The sequence below is a fragment of the Canis lupus genome, chromosome 17 (assembly GCF_048164855.1).
Source record: "Canis lupus baileyi chromosome 17, mCanLup2.hap1, whole genome shotgun sequence".
NCBI classification, from domain to species: Eukaryota; Metazoa; Chordata; class Mammalia; order Carnivora; family Canidae; genus Canis; species Canis lupus.
The window spans coordinates 451,268-472,171 of NC_132854.1; the positions used below are offsets into that span (position 1 = coordinate 451,268).

Here is a 20,904-nt window from a genome sequence, read left to right on the forward strand (position 1 = left end):
AACCCATTCACCCCTCAGCCTCCCGTTTTCTCCGTGTAAAAGGGAAACCCCTGTTTTCTCTATTCCAAGGGGCACTACTCCTGGCACAGAGCCACTGGACTCAGCACACAGGTCCACCTGCTGCTCTGTGAGATAGATAACCCTCAGCCCTCTGACCCCAGGAACATCATCATAGGAAATGCACGGGGCGGGGGGGTGGCGGGCAGGGCTACCAGCACACAGCTGAGGTCACAGAGGCCCAAGGGTGGGGCAGGGTGGGGCAGAGCAGGGCGTGTCCCTGTGCCTGTTGGGACAGTGCTTGCCCCATGGCTGGTGGTCACTGTCACAGCAGGCGTGGTGCAGAATGTGCCAGAGAAGTTTCCAGCATCCACTGGGGATTGTGCTCAACAACTCAATGGCTCCTCCAAGACTGAGATTCTTTTTTTTTAAGATATCAAAGACCAGCAAATGTTCTGAGGCTGTGGGGCAGGTCTGGGTTGTGTTTTCTTTCAGATGTTGTACCACGGATGGCAGCAAATTGTCCCATAGCCCTGTCATTTCTCAATACAGAGTGATCCCTGGAAGCCGCATCAACCAAGCACAGAACAGTCCGAGTTCTACTGCCTGGGTGTCCCCCTGGCAACTGCACACGAGTCCCTAACTCACAACCTGATGCAGAGACAAGCAGGTGCAGAGGGGAGGGCAGAAGGCTGAGGTGTCCGCCCACAGCTAAGTGACGAGGACACAAGAATCCATGTGAGCGGTGCATTGCTGGAGGAGAGATTCCCCTCCAGGCTTCTAGAGAGCAAGGTATGGCTTCAAGAACTGGCAAGTGGAATGGCCCCAAATGTCCTGATGGGAGGAGGTGAGCATCCCTCCTCACCCATGGCTGGCCCACCCCTGAAGGGGTTTCCAGGTCTCTGGGAGAGCTGGCCATCACAGACACCCACCAGGGGGACCCCTCCCCAGACCTGCTACCCTCGGAGATGATGGCAGAAGGCAGCAGATGCCACAGCAAGGACACAGGAAGGCCCACGGGCTGTGGGAGGCCAGGCCACCGAGGCTGCCCAGGGGTCCCTGGCACCTCCACCATGCCCTCGGCACTCCCTTGCCTGCCCACAGCCACATGTGTGTCTGGACACCACCACTACCTGCCTGAATTGTTTTCCTAAGTATTTAGTAGCATCTGGGTGGAAATTCTGTTGACTCAGGACTTGAGAAAACTAGTCTAAGAGGTTCTTCAGGTAGTTTTACATGCCGGTGCACGAGAAACAAGGGATGCAGGGAAGCTGTGTCCTTGGAGGGTGCATGTTGGGCTGTCCCTGGGCTGCTCCAACCAGCTGCGTCCTCAAGAAATGTCCATCTTCAGCCAAGGTCCTAGTGGATGGGCCCCTTCCCACGGCACTTCCCCACTCTTGGTCTGCAACCGGGGTGGATCTATGTGCCCACTTGCACCATAAGGAGACCCCCAAACCCAGGCCCCCTCTGCTGGCTCTGGAATGGGCAGGTAGCTGGGTTGGGCTGAGCCCAGACAGCCTCCAGCGCCAGCGGGCTACAGCTCTAAGAAGTGTGGAGGTGGGTTCTGCCTGTGGCCCCCCGGGAAGCACCATGCTGCCCACCAGGGGCCTCATGAGACATCGGGAGCCCAAAGCAGCTTTGGGGCCTGATCCATTTCTCAACTTGTCATTGCACCATTCCCCGTGGTGTTGTCTGGTTTCCCTCACTGTAGAGGCAGCTCTGGAATGTTCCTGTGGAATGTTCCCCTAGCCAGCCCCAATCTCTCAAGAAGGCCAGGACGGCCAGAGCTAAGAGCACACACACACTGAGCTGCAGAACCCCGTGGGCACACACAACAGAGGCCATGGCTCAGGGGCATTCTGACCACCATGGGTTCATCTCCCATCCAGTGGGGCTAGGCACAAATGTGTTTCCTGCTGTGGTGGGCGCTGGGGGTTATTCTAACTACTACCAAGAAAAAGCTTATGGCCATAAACAGCTGAATGCGGCAGTACATTGCCCACCTGTGCCAGGCATGTTGGCACCCTCACCACCATCCAACCAGGCAGGACTGGCTACAGAGGACTCTGGGACAGACGAAGCTCCATGCCATTTGACTGTGTGCCATGGGGCTGGGGCAATTCTGCCTGTGTGCTGTGGAGGGAAGGGAGGGAAGGGGAATGATTCTGACTGTGAACCCTGGAGGTGGGGCTGGGGTGATTCTGAGCGTGTGCTGTGTTAGAGCAGCTGGATGAACTGATTCTGCCTCAGGGAGGAGGATCCTAGACCATTTGATTTGTGCTATGGAGCTGCAGTGGGGAATGGATTGTGCTGTGTACAGATTTATGGTCTGTGCTGCTTGTTTGCTTTACAAGTGAAGAGCCACAATAATTTTGTTTGCTCTTTGTTCTTTGTGCCCCAACCCCCACAGCATGCATGACAATCACAAATGTCTCCAGACATTGCCAGATGGCCCCCAGACACAAAACCATCCCTGTTGAAAGCCGCTGCATTAAAAATAAAGGAAATTTGAAACTTAACTCACATAATACAAGGGTAGACTATCTATTTAGATCTAAAAGTGATCTATAAGGCACTTAGAAGATCATGTGAAACTATAGCCAGTCAGTGTTATCCACCCCTCCTTCTTAGTAAAGCTCATTGGCACACAGCCACGCCCATGAAGGTACTAATGTCTACACCTGTATTGGTCCACAGTGGCAGAGTTGAGTAGTAACTACACACCTACTGGCCTCTAAGCCAACAATATTTACTATCTGGCCTTCTACACACAGACTTTGCTGACCCTTGTGACAGAAGAGTGTTATCAAGACCTAAGATAGAGACCTATTTCTTAAATAAAACACAAAATGCCCTCATGATGAGAGAGAAGATTTAAAACTTGAGCAACATTAAAACCAAGAACTTCATGAACTCACAAGATTGACTGTATGTGACTTCAGGACCTACTGCAAGATACCACGATCAATACAGACTGGTATTGCCAAAAGAATAGACAGATTGATCCGTGGAGCGAACAGAGAGCCTAGAAATAGACCCACATAAATACAGTCACGGGTCTTTGACAAGGGAGCAAAGGCAATACAGTGGGGCAAAGATCATCTCTTCAACAAATGGCACTGGAGCAACTGGATGTCCACTTGCTGAGAAATAAATCCAGACCTTACACCTTCACAAATAACTCAAAAAAGGATCACATACCTAAACGTAAAAGGCGAAACTATAAAATTCCAAGGTTGGGCATGGCGATGACTTTGTAGACACAGTACCAAAGGCATAATCCATAAAAGACAGATTGGGCAAGCTGAACTTTAGCAAAGTTAAAACTTTTGGAAGACAGAAAGAAGGAGAAGACAAACCATAGACGGGGAGAAAGTATTTGCAAAAGACACATCTGACAAGAGACCCGTATCCAAAATAAACAAAGAACTCTTAAAATTTAACAATAAGAAAACAAACAGCCCAAATAAAAATGGGCAAAAGACCTGGACAGACACCTCCCCAAAGCAGGTGCTCAGGGAACTGCAGATTAACGTGACAGCAGGACACCGCTGCCATAGACCAGCATGGCCACCATCCAGACCACCCACAGCACCCAGTGCTGGCGAGCACGAGGAGCAGCAGGAGCTCACCCACTCTGCAGAGGGAGAGCAGAATGGTGCAGACCGTCTGGTGGCTTCTCACGGGGCCAAACGCACTCTTAGCATCTGATCCAGCAATCACGCTCCTTGGTACTGATCCAAAGGAGCTGAAACGTGTCCACACAAAATCCTGCACTGGGGCAGAGGTGGGAGGGGCTGGGCTCTCAAGTGCCTCAAGCCCTTGTACCTTAGCTTTAAGCATTCGTTCTGCCCGTATATGAAATTTCATAATTAAATCAGTTTAGAACACGAGAAAAGGAAATACATACGTATGTAACTGTTGCTGTCTGGGGAGCCACTAATGGAATGAGGGCCTTGCCTCCTGGACTTTTTCCCTCTTCCTATAGGCCAGACAACATTTCCCCTGAGTTCATAGGGCATCTCTGCTCAGCTAGGGGCCACTCTTCACAGTGATGATGAGGGTCTTGTTCTTGTTAACTGGACACACGCTGTCCTCCCAGTTCTGCTTCACATGCATTGACATCAGGGTATTCCGCCCTGTTTCATTGCGATACGAGTCATGTACCACAATATTCACCCTTTAACAAGGTACAATTCAGTGGGTTTTATACATTAACAAACCTGTGCAACCATCACCACCATCTGGTTGTGCAGGGTGCAGACTGTGGGGCACTATCTTGGGACTGGGGGGTCAGGTGTGGGCATGTGTGGGGTGCAGGGCATGGAGACCTATGCCGGGGACTGGGGCGGGGGGTCAGGTGCAGGGCATGGGAGCTGTCCTGGGGATGAAGGGGGGTGCCTGGAGCCACCACCAGGCTGGGAGTCGAATTATTCACATTCTTTGTGGCTGGTACAAGGGATAAAGACATTCTTGTGGGCAAGAGCAAAATTGTTGGCCTGGGAGTTTAATATTTTTATCAGCTCTTGGGTTCACCAGCCAGATAGAAGTGGGTTTGGGTGACATGGGTGTGAACCGGGACACTACTGTGTGGCTCTGGGCCCAGGATGAGTGCGGAGGTCAGAAAGTATCCTTGTGTCTCCTGGTACGTGCGTGGCCATCTGCTGGGGTTGGCGGCCTGGGTCCGGTCAGCACAGGCTGCCAGGCTGCAGCTCAGGGGCGCTTCTAAGCAGGACGGGTCCTGAGGAGGCGGGCGTCCTGGCCCAGGAGGCACCACTTCACTCCCCCAGATCGCCTGAGAGCGAGGGGCACACTCCAGTGGGTGGAGTCCAGGCTCCCACGACCGGGAACTCAGGGACGGAGACAACACCTCAGATTGCCGCAGCTTCCTGATTGGCCACACGGAGCTGGTTCCTAAACTCCAGGCAGATGAGGTGCTTGCTGGGGGGCCCTGGCATCCCCTCTCAGACCCCCCCGAGCACAGGGCTGGCTGCCTCCACACTCCCCGTTGCCAGCCCTGCGCTGAAGGGGGATTTCCTCTGCAAAGGTCAAGGCTGGGCCGTGACCAGTTGGGGCTCGGAGCCACCCCAGACTCCATCCCACTCCTAGAACCTGAAGGCGGCTCACAGGACCAGGGGCCAGGCCTCCCGCCTCTTTGCCTGTAGCAAGCAGCGTGCCGGGCTCCTCACCTGGCCCACCACACGCCCCACATCCCATGTGCGCTGCTTCCCCGTAGGAACCTGCACGTCACCTTTAGAGAAAGCGCGCCTTGGGCTCAGGAAGCAGTGGGAGGGGTTCCCGTTCCAGGCCCGGAATGTTGCCTGGTAGATGTGCCTCCGCGCCAGCTCAGGGGGCAAGAGACCACGGCCGCTGACCAAGGCTCCTGTTCCGGGTTTTTCTCTCCCTCCCCCACCCCTCCCGTCTCCACCCCTCTTTCTCCAGTGCTCCAGGATTGTAATGTTCCCAGGCCTGTCACTCAGCCAGGATTTGATCATTGCCCAGGTGGGTGCCCACCTGCTGCGCCAGGTGTGTCTTGGTCAATGGCTGTTGGTCTGCAAGAGGCAGAGTTGTGGCCCAGGCTCTGGCTGAAGGGCCTCAGAAGCTGCCCACCCGTGGTCACTTGGAGCAGAGACATTGGGGCATAGAGGGATCTATTCTGCAGGCAAGGGAGGCCCCCTGTGGGCCGCCCCACACAGCAGATTGGACAGCCTCTAGAATAATCCATGAAAGATGGCAGCTGGAAGCAAAGATGCCTTGAATAGGAAACATGTAGCCTTAGGTAGCAAGTCTTTCTGCAGGTGTGACAACAGGTTGGGAAAAGAAGTGCACACAGACCTCAGTGAACACACATACCTTACAGGCAGCATTTGATATTTAAGCCAAAGCACCTTTCCATCCCCAGCAAGTACCAAATGAACACAGCTCTGAGCACAGAGCCCTGCGCTTTGTGGGGACATACAGGTAAGTATGTAAACATACTACACACCTCCTTGATACAGGATGTTCACATGGGGCACACAGGGCCATATTCCCTTTGCAAAATAATAATGACAAGCTCACTGGGGGGCTGGTAAGAAAGTGAGCTTTGTTTAGTGAGTGACGACACCACCCAGGGCAAGGGGGCTCGGGGGGATTTGGGATCTCTTTGGTGTCCAGCGTATAGAGGTGCAGCCTGGGGCTCTGTCCCCCCACCACTGATCCTGGCCTCTCTGCCCACAGATGTGCCCAGGAGGGGAAAGAGGGCGCAGACTCAAACATTCCCCCAATGTTCCCAGGAGGTTGGCCACAGAAGCAAGGTTTGTAGAGGCTGCTTTGTTTTTTAACAAACCAAAACTAAATTATTTTTCAATCTATGCCCATGTGTCATGGAGTGTAGGGGGGGGGCTTCTCCCCTGGGAGGAAGTGGGCTGGAGCACAGAGAGATGGTGTGTTGGGAGGCTGCACATCCTCAGACAGAGGGGGGTCCCTGGGAGTCGAGGCTGGGAAGCCGCCACAGAGCTGAAAGGAACAGAAGGGTGGGGCTGGTCAGCGGAAGGGCCAGCCCCACACGCATCCACATGGAGCACCACAGCACCCCAGAAAAAGCCCCTCTGGGGGCCAGGATCCCCCACACCCAGGGCCACCCGCCTGACCCACGCCCCCTGATCAGGCTGCACCGCCAGTGAGGCTGGGGGGGCCCATTCAGTCCACGGGGCCCTCCTCTGCACACACTCCGCACCCGCAGCCACCCGCAGAGATGCCCATCCTCCCGGCCCACACGGCTGCAGCGCAGGCATCTCCCACCAAAGTGCAAACATGTCCAAGGAAGAGGCTACCCCAAGCATCTGGGTTCCCCAGCACTTCATATTTTAAGAAAAAACTAAGACACCAACATTTTCAGTATAGTTCGATGGTTAATTTTATGTGTCTACTTGGCCAGGCCTTGGCCCAGATGCTCAAACACTGGCCCAGATGTTCCTATGGAGGTATTTTCTAGGTGTGATGGACTTTTAATCAGGCCATCAGTTCAAGGCCTTGAGAGGATAAGACTGAGTTCCCAGGGAAGAGGGACTCCGCCTCTGGACTGCCTGCCTGTGCCTGCAAGACCCGTTCTTCCCTGCTCTGTAGCCTATGTCTACCCCATCCTGCAGGCTCTGGGCTCGGTCTGTCCTCCTGTCCTTCTCTGTTTCTCTGCCTCTGTCTCCATCTATCTCTGTCTCTGTCTCTGTCTCTTTCTCTATCCCTCTGCCTCTGTTTCTCTGTCTCTATCTCTCTGCCTCTGTCTCTGTCTCTCTGTAGCAATATCTGTATCACCTATATATGCGCACACATCCTGCAGGTCCTATTTTCCCTGGGGAACCCTGGCTAACACACATAGACTCAAGTAAAAGTGAGTCTGAGAAGAAAAATGTTGAGTATGGCACATAGTTTAAGTCAATAAAATTTCCAGTTTTTCTCAACCTGCCAGCAAACCTTTTAAATTTTTTCCCTTAACTTCTAATAGTTAGAAATGCCTACTTCAAACCAGTATTTAAATAAATAAAGCAAACAGTCCCCTCTATGAAATACACAGGGTGTTTAAGAGCTCTGATCTCCTGATGGTGTTCTGGTCCCTCTTGCCTCCACCTGCCAGGTGTCCAGGGCCCCCAAGAAGCCAGCCCATCTGACCTCTGCGGCTCCTTCTGGACCCTTCCCCACCAATGACCCAGGGGACCCAGGGATTTAGCATTCTGAAAGAATAATGTCCTCACAAGCCGTAGCTGAACCCAAGAATACTGCCCCCTCAAAGTCAGCAGCATGGGCTTCAGAATCCAATGGCCGGGCCTCTGCCCACCTCTCTCTCTCCTCCCTGACCACAGGGGACAAATCAAACTTCTAGAGAACATTCTCTCTGGTCTGCTAGGAGCTCCCAGCCTTTACAGTGCATGTGTCCACTAGCTCTCCGCTGGAAATGAGCAGCTGCAAGACCACACACTAAACCACCATGAACCCTGGACTGAACCACCACAGACCATTAAAAAACTGCTGTGAATCATGAGGACAATCTCTGGCAGGACAGCTTTGCCCACCCTGGCAGCCCTGTTAGGAAAGCAGACAAGACACAATTTGGTGTAGGATGCAGCTAACCCATTTTTGTTCACACATGTCATGATGCCAAGCCCTCCCGTGTGTCCTGGCCAGGTGACCACTAGAAGCAGGAAGGGTAGTTCCCTTGAAGGTCTTTCTTTCAATGAATGGCTCCAAACAGCTGCACCTGCTGTCTGGCCCCTGCTATTATGTGGGGGGGATCCTTTGCTGCTAATGACCTCAGACACTCCTATTCCCTCTCTGTGGTCATGGAAACAGAGCATCGGTTCCCCTTCCATCGCCAGGACACACATGGAGCACCCCAGTCGGTCATCTCCCTGAGACCTGGTCATTGGTGTGAATGTACTGATGCTCCTGCACATGCTGGTGATAAAGCTGACGAGGCACAGGGAGCGCCCAGGCCTCCCCCGGGGGACAAAGGGAGATCTTGTCAGGACAAGCCCGGACAGTGGCTGAGGATGGGATACGCCACATTCACTAGCCAGCACCATGGCCGGCACATGGAAGGCCACCCCCTCGCCCCATGTCCTATGAGGAGACGCATCGTGACACCCACCCAGGGCTCTGAGGTCAGGACCCAGACCCAGAAGAGCCCCCAGCAGCTGCCGGCCTCCAAGGACCAGCGGGTGCCCAGCGAGTCAGGGCTGCACTTGGGCTCATGCAGGTCCACCATCACAGGCAAGTTCATGGGAGGCGTCCAAAAGGAGTAGGAGCCCCTACAGCACACACCAGAGCTTGGAGGGCACAACTCCCCCTGCCGCCTGGCGTGGATGGGTGACAAGCGAGCCAATCCAGCCTGCACTCAGGTCCACGTTTCTGCACTGGGGTTTGTCCCCGAAGGCAGCCCACCAGCCAGGGATCCAGCCTCCCCACGGCTGTGGGTCTCACACTCTGGGCTTGGCAAATTGAAGGAATGAGAAGCAGAGTGGAGCCCTCAGGGCACACGGTCAAGGCAATGTGGTCCTCACGGTGGTGGGGACTGAGGGGCACGCCCAGACATAGCAGCACTCCAGGGCAGTTGAGGCTGTCGAGTGTGGCCCCCAGGATGGCGGGGACAGCTGTGCCCAGTGGCATGGGGATGAACCTGCCCTCGGGTGAGCGCTACAGGGGTGGTAGACAAACCTCTCCTTTCTTCAGCCTTGGGACCATTGTTCCCCCACATCACAGAGGAGGGTAAGATACCCTCAAGCGAGGCCTCACCCTCTTGGGGACACGGTGCTTGAAGGGGCCTCATGCCCGTGGAATCAGGACCGAGCACCCTGCGGTCCCCATGGGACCAGGGCCCAGTGCCCACTCAGCACCTGCTGGCTACTGCCTGGCAGACGCTTCTTGGGAAGGAGGAAGCGTCCCTTGGCACAGCCCTGTGGAGACCAGAGTGGGGCTTGACTCTGGGTGGACGGCTGTGTCGGGTGCCCTCTGGGAATTCAAAGACATCACCCACGCCCAGGCAGCTCAGCCACTAGCCTCATTTTCCAGGTGAGTAGAGACAGCACCAGCAGGAGGCCGGCACACCACTCAGGTCGCACCCAGTGGGCCCTCCGTTGGCAGGCTGCAGGTAACAGCCCCCTCAGCACACCGCGCCCCATGTCCCGGGCTCCAGAACCCCCTATACCTGCTCCCAGCCACCTCACTGACACCCCAGGCAGCCAGCCGGCCTGGCCAGTGGGGTCCCCAGAGCCACAAAGGGAGCTGTGTGGAGACAGGACTGGAAGACAAGGCAGGTGCCACTCTGGGAACGACCACAGCTGCCCCAGGCCCATGTGTCCTACTGGCTGTGAGGTGGCCACTTCTGTGGGTATGCATGGCTGGAGGGTGAGCTCCCATGGTCTCCAGATAACTGCGCACAGGCCACGGGTGGCCGGCCGGGACTCTGCGGTGAACTGCCACAGGGTCCGGGCCTGGGTCAGAAAAGGCTCAAGGCCTGGACGATGCCAAGGGCCAGGCCAGCAAAGGAGCCTGAAACACTGGAGGGGCCGGGCTGTCTGCCATGCCTCCCTCACAGGGCCCCCATCCCTGGCCAGTGCATGCTGGCTCTGCTGCCCTTAACAAACTGGGGGAAGGGAGGCCATGGACCCCCATCTGGGTCCCGTCTGACCAGGGCTGTCCTGGGCGACTGCAGCCTGTGATGTGGGCCCACTGGCTTCTCCCAGGCAACACAAGGCCTACCTGGAGAGGCAGAGGGTAGGACGAGCAGGTGGGGAGGGTCGCGGGCGATGGGCAGAAGCCCGTGTAGGCCAGGATCTGCTGGGCGGGGTTGTAGAGGATCTGAGGCAGAGCAGACGGGCCGTAGGCCAGCTGGGACAGAGGGACCTGCCAGCAGAACAGATGTGTGTCAACCGGCCCTCCCAAGGCCACCCACCCTGGGCATCAGGCCACCAGCCGCGGAGCCCAATCCTCCTGCTACCCTCCTGTGACACCTGCAAGGGAGACAACACTCCTGGATCAGATCAGAACACCTAAAAGCAGGGCTTACTTTTGCATTTTTCTATTTGTCTCAGGGACACACCCACGTGCCAGGCTAGGCCAGGATTTCTTTGGTGTTTTATTTGAAAAAGCAAGACAACCACTAGCTCCAGGGCACCTGGGGGGCTCAGTCGGTGAAGAGGCCAACTCTAGATTTCAGGGTCGTGGGATCGAGTCCTGCATCGGACTCCCTGCTTCCCCCCCTCCCTCCGCCTCTCCCCGCATGCACATGCTCTCTCTCTTTCTAAAATAAATAAATAAACCCTAAAATGAGAAAAAAACAAAAAAAAAACACAGCCCTGGTTGTTCCTCTCCAGGGGAGCCATGTTACAGGGCATCTCTACCTGGCAGGTGCCTGCCTTGGAGCAAGCCTCTTCTGATGGCTAATGAAATGCCTTCATTCCTTAAGATAATTTTTAAATTATAAAACCCATCAAAGTTACAAGACTATCTACTCAGTAGGTGTAAAATTTAAAGAACCTTCTAACAATTCTATTGTGGACTCTGATGAACGCCAGAACCTGTTCCAGAGCACCTGGGCGGCCACTGGCCATGCCTTCACCCAGGCTCATAGAGCGGCGGAGGTCTAAGCCCATGAACCTACAATCTACGCTCCTCCTGTCTCAGAAGATGTGCCAAGAGTGGAAGCTTTGAACTAGCTGCTTTGGCAAAGCCTTGCCTCAGGTCCACAGGAGCTCCCCGCGGCCTGTGCCCGTCAGCATCCTGATCCCAGTCCTGCCACAGTGACATTAGTCCAGGAGGAGGAGGCTTGTCTCATATGAGCTTAGAGACCCCTTGTGCCCCAGAGCTTGGAAAGGCTGTGCACCAGCCAGTGGGGGAGGGGGGCGGTGGGGGGAGGGGGACTGCTGGGGGGGTCTCCCTCCATGACTCGGTCCAGACAGCGTGAGACGAGTTATATCTCAGGAGGCTGCAGGCTCAGCTCCTAAACATGAACTGTGACCAGTCTGCAGCGCGCTCAGGCAGCGTGGGGCCTGTGGGGCATGGGGTCCATGTGTCCACACTAGCCGGTCCCAGCTTGTGCTCTCTGGAGTCCATGGCCTGAGGTGGGGCCTCGCCAGCCAAGGACAGCCAGGGTCAGGAGGGGCTGTGCCCAAGAGGTCCAGCTGGGTACAAGCCTGTCTCAGGGAAAAGAGGGGACCAGAGGTCCCGCGCAGCCCTGTCCCGAGGACAAGCTGCTTCCGAGCAGAGAACCGGGCTGAGGGTGCCCCCGGGGCAGGAGGGGGAGGGGGGGTCAGCTGGAGCCGCCTCGGCCAGAGCACCAGCCCCAAAGCTCTCGTCCATGGTCGGAGGCATCTCCAGGTCACCCCTAGCTCGGGCACACACAGACCCAAGCCCTGGATCCGTAACACGGGGCTCTGGGCTTCCGTGGGCAGCAGGGCGTGACAGGGTGGGGTGAACAGCCTGGGCTTGGGTCCCATCACGTCTCCCACTCCTCGAGTGGCTTCGTACACCACATGCTACTGAGGACCGGATCCCGGGACCAGGTGGTAAAGGCTTGCTGTGACCCTAACGTGGCTGGCAGCTCATGTGAGCCTCTGTTTCCCCACTTGCAAGTGAGGATAAGGAGGCCCACCCTGTCCACCTCAAGCCCCGACCCATCTCCAGTGGGTCCTACTCACCATGTCCTTGAAGGCGCCCAGAACTGCTGCTGTGACGATGCCTAGGAGCACACCCAGGACATTCAGCAGTGCCGAGGCCCAGAGCAGCCGGTACAGGTGCAGCACGTCCTGGCAGCGATGCACACCCACGAACTCATAATAGGCAGGAGGGTGTTCAGTGCTGCCCGAGGGTAGCAAGTGTCACCCACACTGGCGAGGAGGTGGCCCACAAGCAGGGCAGGGCACAGAGCCCAGTGGTCTGAATCCGGACAAGGGAGGGTCAGGGGGACCCCCTTCGTGAACCAGCCCAGATGCACCCTGAGGTCACAGTGGCAAGGCTGTCTCCCAGGGCTTCTGGAATTCCTTCCAGGGAACAAACCCAGGCCTGTGAGCGGGCAGGACCACCCGAGCCCACTCCCCAAACCCAGGTCCCGGCAGAAGGATGATGGAGCCCTGACTGGGTCACCCTCAGAGCCAGCAGGACTCGTGGCTGGGCTCTCTCCACCTGCTGCCGTGCAGGGAATATAGGAGGGTGAGCCCCTGCGGGGGTCTGTCCTGCCCCCCCACGGGCCTGCAGGGGTCCACACATCTGCTGTTTCTCCCATTTTGGCTTGGAAATGGGACAGAACCCTCTTTGGGGATAATGGGGTTTCTGCTTAGAACCCTGGGGTTTCCAACAATTCTGGGGAGGGGACCCAAGAAGCAAACATGGAAGTCCCTGCTAGCTCTAGCGTAGGTGATCCAGCTAGTAACGTGACACGGGGCCCAGGGCTATTGTAGAAGCCCTGCCGCATTAAGGATGGATGCCTGAGGCTCTGTGCAGGTGAGTCTGAGCACCAAGAACCCCAGGGCCCGTCCTGGGGAGGCTCCCACACGCCGTGAGCTTTCCGGCAGCCTGGGCAGGCTCTCGCAGCCCACGCAGAGAAGAGTGCCCTCCGCTGTTCACAGCGCAGGTTAGGGTAGGCCAAGCACGGCGCTCTCACCAGGACCTGAACTCAGGGCCCCCCAGGCCCGGGGAAGGGGCCCCGGCTGCAGCCACCCAGCCCAGCCCCAGCTGACCAGGAAGGAACACGGAGAGGCCTGGGGCACATACATACCGTCCAGAGGCCCAGGTTCTGACAGAGCCACAACCAAGGGGCGGGAGGCTGTGGCCCTCCCCATACCTCAGCACCTTGCTGTGCCTCGGTTTCTCATCCATGAAATGGACTCAACACCCCTTCCTCCCATGGACATCTGAGGACTGAAGGGGACTGTGTGGGTGCAGAGCCAGGGCCCAGAGGGTCAGGAGCATGGATGGCGGCCATGTGGTCAGGCCCCTCCCCACCACTCACCTCTGGCAGTTGTAGAGGTCACAGCAGTAGCACGTGCTGCTCCTCACCTTCAGCTGGCACTGGCCATTCGAGGAGTGACAGGTGACCTTGAGCAGAGAGACCTTGTCAGGCGCCGGCCATTCCTCACCCCAGAGGGGACAGGGCTGCCTTCCTGGGAGCCAGGCAGCCCCTCCTCCTGGGACCTGTCTCCTCGCCTTCCTCCGTCCACCCACCCCAGGGGCAGTGGGCTGCGGGCTGGTAGGGTCCCCCTGCTGGACACTCAGAGGATGAGGCTTTGCCAAGACAGCCATCATTTGGTGGACAAGGAGAGGGTGAGGGTCCCAGGCACTGAGCATGTAGGCAGGGATGCACCAGGAGGGGACATATGGACAGCTCCAGGAGGGGGGGGGGGACAGCTCCAGGAGAGGACAGGGGGCAGCTCCAGGAGGGGGCGGGGGGGGGCGGTGTTGGTACAGCTCCAGGAGGGAAGTGGGGGACAGCTCCAGGAGGGGACAGGGGGTTGGTACAGCTCCAGGAGGGGAGGGGGGGACAGCTCCAGGAAGGGATGGGGGGCAGCTCCAGGAGGGGACGGGGGACGGCTACAGGAGAGGGATGGGGGGTAGCTCCAGGAGGGGACGGGGGACGGCTCCAGGAGAGGGATGGGGGGCAGCTCCAGGAGGGGACAGGGGGCAGCTCCAGGAGGGAACGGGGGACGGCTCCAGGAGAGGGGGGTACTCCATCAGGGAGAACTCCTCCTGCTCACACATAGGCCGCACCCGGCAACCCGGTGTGGCCGAGACTGGAGACCGCCCGGCATAAGAACATGTATCCTGCCCTCAGGCCCCTGACAGAATCACCCTATAAATGGCTGGGAGACTTTTGATGTTAAAAAAGCAAGATTGGAGCAGAAACATGACCTTCCTCCTTCCCCCAGTGTGACATGAGCAATGCTGCCTGTGTTTGGGAGTTAGTGGCGCAGGACCGCTCCAACTTCCGAGGGGCAGCAGTGACCTCTGGGGAGGACAAGAGACTCCTGAGATAGGATGGACGACGTGCCAAGTGAAGGGCAGGGGGCAAGCTCTGCCGGTCCAGGGGCAGGTGAAGGAGCAGCCAGGCCACGGGGTACTCAGAGTGTCCCTGGGGCCCCAGCCCTCTTGGCCACACTTCCAAAACCACTAGACTCGTGACCCCCCTCAGGGTCCTGTGGTTGCAGGCTGTGGGGTGTTCTGGCATGGGCAAGTACCTGGAGCACATAAGGGCAATGTCCAGATCAGCAGGGCCATGCCTGGGGTCCTGGGAAGGGCAGGGCTGCAAGCTCAGGGGGCAGAGGGGCAAGGGAACGGGGGCCACCCATGGCTCCCTGGCCCCGGGGGAGTGTGCAAGCCCAGGGGACGGCGGCTTAGAGCTGGATGGCCAGTAAGAGGCCTGGAGCCCAGCCTGGCCCCGCTGCCTGTCATGCAGGCAAAGCTCTGTGTGGCCATGCTCCTCTGTTCCTGTGGCCGTTCTTGCACCAGGGAGCCGGGGACGAGAATGGGAACAGAGACCCTCTGGTCTGTAGACCCTGAAAAATCACTGACTCTTTATAAGGGAAAGCCGCTGGGCCTGGTCTAGAGCTGTGCAGGCAGCGCAGGCCCAGAACCTCCAGGGAGCATTTCAGATCCTGAGTCTAGTGAAGCCACAAGCTGGGGGGCAGGGGAGGGCAGCATCAGGATTTGCTCAAGCTCCTGGGCTCGTTCCAAGAGAAAGAGGTTTGGGAACAAGGGGCGAGCCAGGGCAACCCCAGGGTCATGTGGCCCTATCCTCAGAAGGCCTGACAGATGGGGTTCAGGAAGTTATCTGTGCTCCTCTGTGACCCCAGGAGCAGAAGTGGACAGGTGGCCACCAGCAAACGATCCATCGGGGGAGCCGGAAGGAGGGCAGACAGGAGAAGTGTCTGTGGATGGGTGGGGGTGTACAGGGAGGACCTGTGACAGCCTCTGGCCGGAGAGCTCTCCAGCCCCTCACCCCAGGTAAAAGGCCAGGAGGGCTGGGGGCAGCCTTTGGAGAAAGCTGCCTCCCCCTTGGAAGGGCAGCAGGGAACCTCCACCCCTGAGGCTTCAGAAGCACCCAAAGACATGTGGGGGTGATCCGCAGTGTCTGCTCCAGATACAGCTCCTCCTGCACATGTGCACAGTTGGGAGGACGAGTTTAGTCGAACTGACAGGTTTGTGCAGAACTGGGGCCAGTCTGCCAGAGGGGCCCCATGCCTGTGCGCCACCCGCTGCAAGTGGCCACCTACAACCCGACAGGCGACCCGCAAGACTGCTGTGTGTCCCCAGAAGCCACTCCAGCTGCCACATGGTGGGCTAGTCAGCCCTGGGCCGGATCAACAGAAGGAAGCCCACGCACCCCAGGCCCTGTGTACCTCCGTCTGGTAGGTGTCGTGCACGTAGCCCACCTCGCTGGCGAAAAACTGGCATCTTCCCGCAGTGAGGGGCCTGGGCTCCTAGGCACAAGGACACACACGTGGGATGGAGTGGCTTTGACCCCAAGTCAGGAGCGATTCCAGACCCACCTGCAGGCTCAAAGCCTGTGGGCATCCGCCAGGTGCAGGACGCAGAGCAGGAGACCCTGCCACTCCTCGTGGGTGGCCGGGCCACTGAGGGCAGGAGGCCCACCCCAAGTGGCACCCACCCTGCAGGCTGGGCTGACACATCCCTCCTCCCTCTACCTACAGAAGCAGCAGAAAGGAGGCCGTTGCCTGACCTACTGCTGTGACCTAGAAGACCTGTCAGCTCCTGCCTCTATCCCTAAAACAAAAGTTTTGTACCAGGAAGGGAGAAAAAAAAGACCCGTCATTAATTCATTTACCCAGCCACCCCTCCACCTGATCATCCAGTCATTCACCATCTCTATATCCTTCCATCCATCCCTCTATCCATCCATCCCTCCCTCCATCCCTCCCTCCATCCTTTCCTCCCTCCATCCATCCTTCCCTCCCTCCCTCCAGCCATGCACCCACCAACCACTCAACATACATCCATCTATGGCCCTATCCAATTTTCCATCCACAAATCTGTCCCCCGTATTCATGGAGAAGATGCCATGCCAGACGAAGAAGGTGCCCAGGTTAGACATAGTCCCTGCCCCTAGGGGACACACAATAACTGACACCCAGGAGCTGTAGCATGCTGCGAACCTGTATTATCTATAAGGTACACAAGGGTATAGGGTCCCATAACTGTATTTATTTCTCCATTAGTCCTATTTCTCAGAACACCCCCACCTCTGACCCAAAAAGAACATAGGTTACCACCAGCGACAGCCCCTTGGGGATGCAGCCCGGGACGCAGAGCTGGGCAGCCCCGTGGGTCCACCTTCCTGCAGGAGACAGACAGCAGAGCCAGGAAAGGGGTGTGCGGTGCAGGACGGACCACAGGGCTGTGCCAGGATGGGGGCTGGCAGGCTGGTGTGGCCAAGGCCCCGTGGTGACCACCGCTGAGCCCTCACAGGATGCCGCTGATTCTGCCCTGCCCCTCCTCCTGGGCTGTCATCCCCACACAGGCTTGTTCCAAAAGCTCCTCTCAGTGTCCCAGTGGATGGCAGGCGCCAGGGGCACCTGTGATGACAGCATCCGGTGACTTGGGTCCCACCCTGCTGCATCGGCGCCCTTCCTCACACCAATATCCATATGGAAACACCCTTTCTGACTGTACATCGCAGTCTTGCTAGAGGCGTCCAAATGCACAGGTCACCCTGTCCCCATCCGAGTCCAGCCCCACTCGAGCACCAGCCGCGCCCAGCCTCAGCACCGTTTCCACTTTGGTCAGCTGGGCCACCGTGACTCATGCCATGGACGGGCGGCCTGATGAATAGACGCTTGCTCCCACAGCCCTGGTGGCAGCCGCAGACCAGGGAGCAGCCTCTTCCTGCCTCGTCTTCACATGGCAGACGGCGGGCTTGGTCTCTGTCCAGATGCTAATCCCACCACAGGGCCCCCCATCCCCATGACCCCATCTGACCCTGATCACCTCCCAATGGCCAGCCCCCCCCCCCAAGTGTTCTGGCGACGCAGATCTGCAGCCACGGCAGCTCAGAGGACAGTCCACTCCGGGCACCACCTTAAGTCAGACACGAAAACTCCGTGGACAACCTGCACGTTTCAGCAAACTATCTTCCTAACACAGAAGCTCCGGTGGCGTAGTTTCCTTTTCTGTCTAAATCTTCAGTGTCCAATCAGGAGGAAATAATTCTTAGTTTGAAGTAAATAAAACTGGGACCTATTTTAGTCCCACCGACCACACAGCCTTAGTTTTCGAATGTATGACGACACCGAGACTACGTTTCTCTGGGGATAACCCTCACCTCTGCTGGGCTGGAGAGAGCCCCGAGTCCGGGTCACCGGGCCTAAGAAAATGGGCCACGGGCATGCAGAAAGACTGTTGACAAATCTTACTTCCTAACTCTTCCACATAAATCAACATTAAGACACCATGCATATTAATATCAGACTCTAAGTCACTAAAACTCAGTTAAAACCCCGTTGTCTCCTGCAGGGGTCAGCCCACTATACCCTCGGGCCATGTCCAGCCCACCACCTGATTTTGTAAATAAAGTTTTATGGGCACAAAACCATGCTCATTTGTCCACATCTGTGGTTGCTTCTGTGCTTCGACAGCTGAACTAAGTAGTTGTGGCAGAGGCCACATGGCCACAGGCCTAGGGTGCCCCTGGCCCATTGCACGTGTGTCAGGGCAGGACCTGCTGAGCAGCTGTGAACAGAAGATGTGGGGCCGCCAGGAGGACGGGGACACTGTGCCCCTCACCAGTGTGGTGTGATCAGCCCAACCACCAAGTGGGCTGCCCCCCTGGGCTGTCATCCCCACACAGGCTTGTTCCAAAAGCTCCTCTCAGTGTCCCAGTGGATGGCAGGCGCCAGGGGCACCTGTGATGACAGCATCCGGTGACTGTTCTGCCCACCCTGAGGGTGGGCAAGTCCACCCTGAGCCCATTATTTCCTGTGTCTCCCGTCATAAACCAGAACCGCTTGTCTCGCAGCCCAGACAATCTGCCCGAAGGTCCTGCTGGGTAGAAATAGGTCGTTAGCTGCCAACAAATGTGCCAGCGCTGACCTTCCGGACCCTGGGCACTGATGTTCCACTTCACGGGGCTTCCAGCCAGCTTGGAAGGGGGAAGCCTGGCGTAGCAGCTGGTGACATTCATGCCCTGCCTGCAAGGACAAATGGCTTCAGCAGATCCCACTGGTCTTAGAAAGGAGATGGGGGCTGAGGGAGAGCACAGCTACCCTTTCACTCCCATGGCGCTGCCTGGGGTCCCCGACTTGGGAAACAAGCAGATTTGAAGGAAATTTCTCTCCAATACGTGCTGGGTGGGCGACGAGGCTGGCAACACTCATGCACAAGGCAGGGCCGGGCTTTCCCTCCAAAGCCAGTGTTCCCAAGGCTGCCCACCTGGCCCCACCCTCGGGTCTCTGCTCAGAAGCCAGAGTGAGTGCTGCCGGCAGCAGGGAGACCTGGGCCTGGAGCGGAGCATGCAAGCCACACCACATGCAAGGCTGCAGTGCCAGAGTGGGCCTGACCAGGAGGGGTGCTGACGCCCAGTGGGCACTGGCTGGGTCCCCAAGGCCCAGACACACCGTCACAGCTCCTAAGTGCTTCTCAGGCCAGCTGGATGCAATGTTGAGGAGCCACAGCCCATGACGGGGTCCACCCCGCAGGCCCAGGGGTCCAGAGGCCACCAGCAGATGCCACGTCCAGCACCGGGATCCTGCATCTGGGGGCAAGTTTTTCCACATTCTGGTGTCCTCCCACACCTTGTCCCCCAGTCATTGGCACCTTAAAGTCATAATTTGGGGAAGTGCTAAAAGCCAGTTGCAAGTTTGTAGGAAAGAGCCTTGATGAATTGATTTTATCGTCTGTGGGGCAATCACCCCTGCCCCCCAGTCAGGCTGCACGTTTTAACCCAGAGACCCTGCTTCTTCAGACCCATGCCCACATCTTCCCTGATGCACACGCCCTGTGCCACGTCCATGTGCAGCTGGAGGGAAACAGAAAACCAGACCAAGGAATAAAGAAAGGTGTGGGGATGGGGAGTGGGCAGGGTGGCGGGCTCCACAGGCGCGACCCCTTGGCGTCCAGGCAGCCTGAGCCCTCTGGAGACGCAGCACCCAGGAGCCGAGCCACCCTCCGCCCCTGAGGGACACTTCTCCACGGCATCACCTACAACCACCCCTCCTGGTGCCCTCGGACCTGAGCGGAAGAGGCACCCTGGCCTCCCTGGGCCCGTGACACCTGAGCCGTGGTCACACTAAGAGAAAACCATAACTGACTCTTTTTAGAGCAGGATGCCACTGCGTGGACAGGCCTCATGAACCCAGGAGACGCTTACCTGGAGCAGGTGACCAGTTGGCACAAAATTCCGGCCAGGCCAGGGCGGACAACCTGCATCTGCCCAAGGTGGAGCCTCCACCAGAGAAGTAAAGTGACTCAACTGTTCTAGACTCTTTCCTACCGGCTTGTCACAGAGCAGACAGGCCAGAGCCTGAGGGAGTTAACTTACTAGAAGCTGTTTTTTCTGCCCACTGGGAACTAGCTCTACCCAATTTGGTGGGGGAAATGAAAATGTTCACAACAATCGTATTTGGAGCACCTGAGCGGCTCAGGGTGTGACCCCAGGGTCCCGGCCGGGATCGAGTCCCACATCAGGCTCCCTGCGGGCAGCCTGCTTTTCCTCCCCTCTGCCTGTGTCTCTGCCTCCCTCTGTGTGTCTCTCGTGAATAAATAAATAAAATCTTTTTTAAAAATCGCATTTTGACTCCTGTCATCAGAAATTACATTATTCTCTGTGTCTGTTGGGAGAGAAATGGGTTTGTGCAGCAGACATGCAGCCTGGAGTTGCCGGCGGTGCTGTTCCCACCAACTGTCATTGGCAGCCCCACAGCAGGCTTCATGCGGGGCCTCATGGGGTCACACACACACCCCATCTGCCAGCTTCCAGGTCAGCCTGCTAACACTGCACCCACAAACATCCATCCCCCAGACGCTTCTCAGAGAGTGGCACTGAGGGCACATGTGGTGCATCCTCCTTAGAAGGGCTTGGGACACCCACCCCAGTGGCACATCTTGAGCACAGAGACCTCTGTGCCCCGGCTCAAGGAGCCCTTGGTCTGTGCCGCCAGCTGGATGACCTGCAGGCATGACCGTCCAGCACCAGAGCACATGGTGGACATCACTGACCAGATTGGGATGGGAATCAGACTCAGGATATGCTTTCTGTTCTAACCTGCAGAGTGCCAGAACCAGGACAGCAGATACTGGCCGGAGACTTGTAGTTTGAATGATCTTTCCAAAACTGAGACACAGGAGTCTGAGACAAAGTATATAGAAACTCCTAAAAGGTTCTAACAAACGATGAAGATGCAGAGGCACAGTCATGGGCCCTGGCATCTA

The 20,904-nt window shown here is 57.3% G+C and overlaps 1 protein-coding gene and 1 long non-coding RNA gene across 4 annotated transcripts in view; one reads left to right on the forward strand and one right to left on the reverse strand.

Annotated features, from left to right (window-relative positions):
* The first annotated feature begins 260 nt into the window (after window positions 1–260).
* LOC140607781 (uncharacterized) lies at window positions 261–3,423 on the forward strand. The gene is made up of 2 exons (XR_012009690.1): window positions 261–789; window positions 2,408–3,423. It is a non-coding gene; the product is annotated as an uncharacterized lncRNA (long non-coding RNA).
* Window positions 3,424–5,432: 2,009 nt separating this feature from the next.
* Window positions 5,433–20,904, reverse strand: part of TMEM255B (transmembrane protein 255B) — a 32,966-nt gene continuing 17,494 nt past the window's right edge. For all 3 annotated transcript variants that reach the window (XM_072782289.1, XM_072782290.1, XM_072782291.1), the window contains 5 exons: window positions 15,861–15,941; window positions 13,478–13,563; window positions 12,168–12,327; window positions 10,231–10,374; window positions 5,433–6,495 (listed from right to left, as the gene is read on the reverse strand). In XM_072782289.1, the coding sequence (XP_072638390.1) occupies window positions 6,361–6,495; window positions 10,231–10,374; window positions 12,168–12,327; window positions 13,478–13,563; window positions 15,861–15,941 (606 nt within the window). In that variant the 3' untranslated portion in view covers window positions 5,433–6,360. The remainder of the gene's footprint in view (window positions 6,496–10,230; window positions 10,375–12,167; window positions 12,328–13,477; window positions 13,564–15,860; window positions 15,942–20,904) is intronic.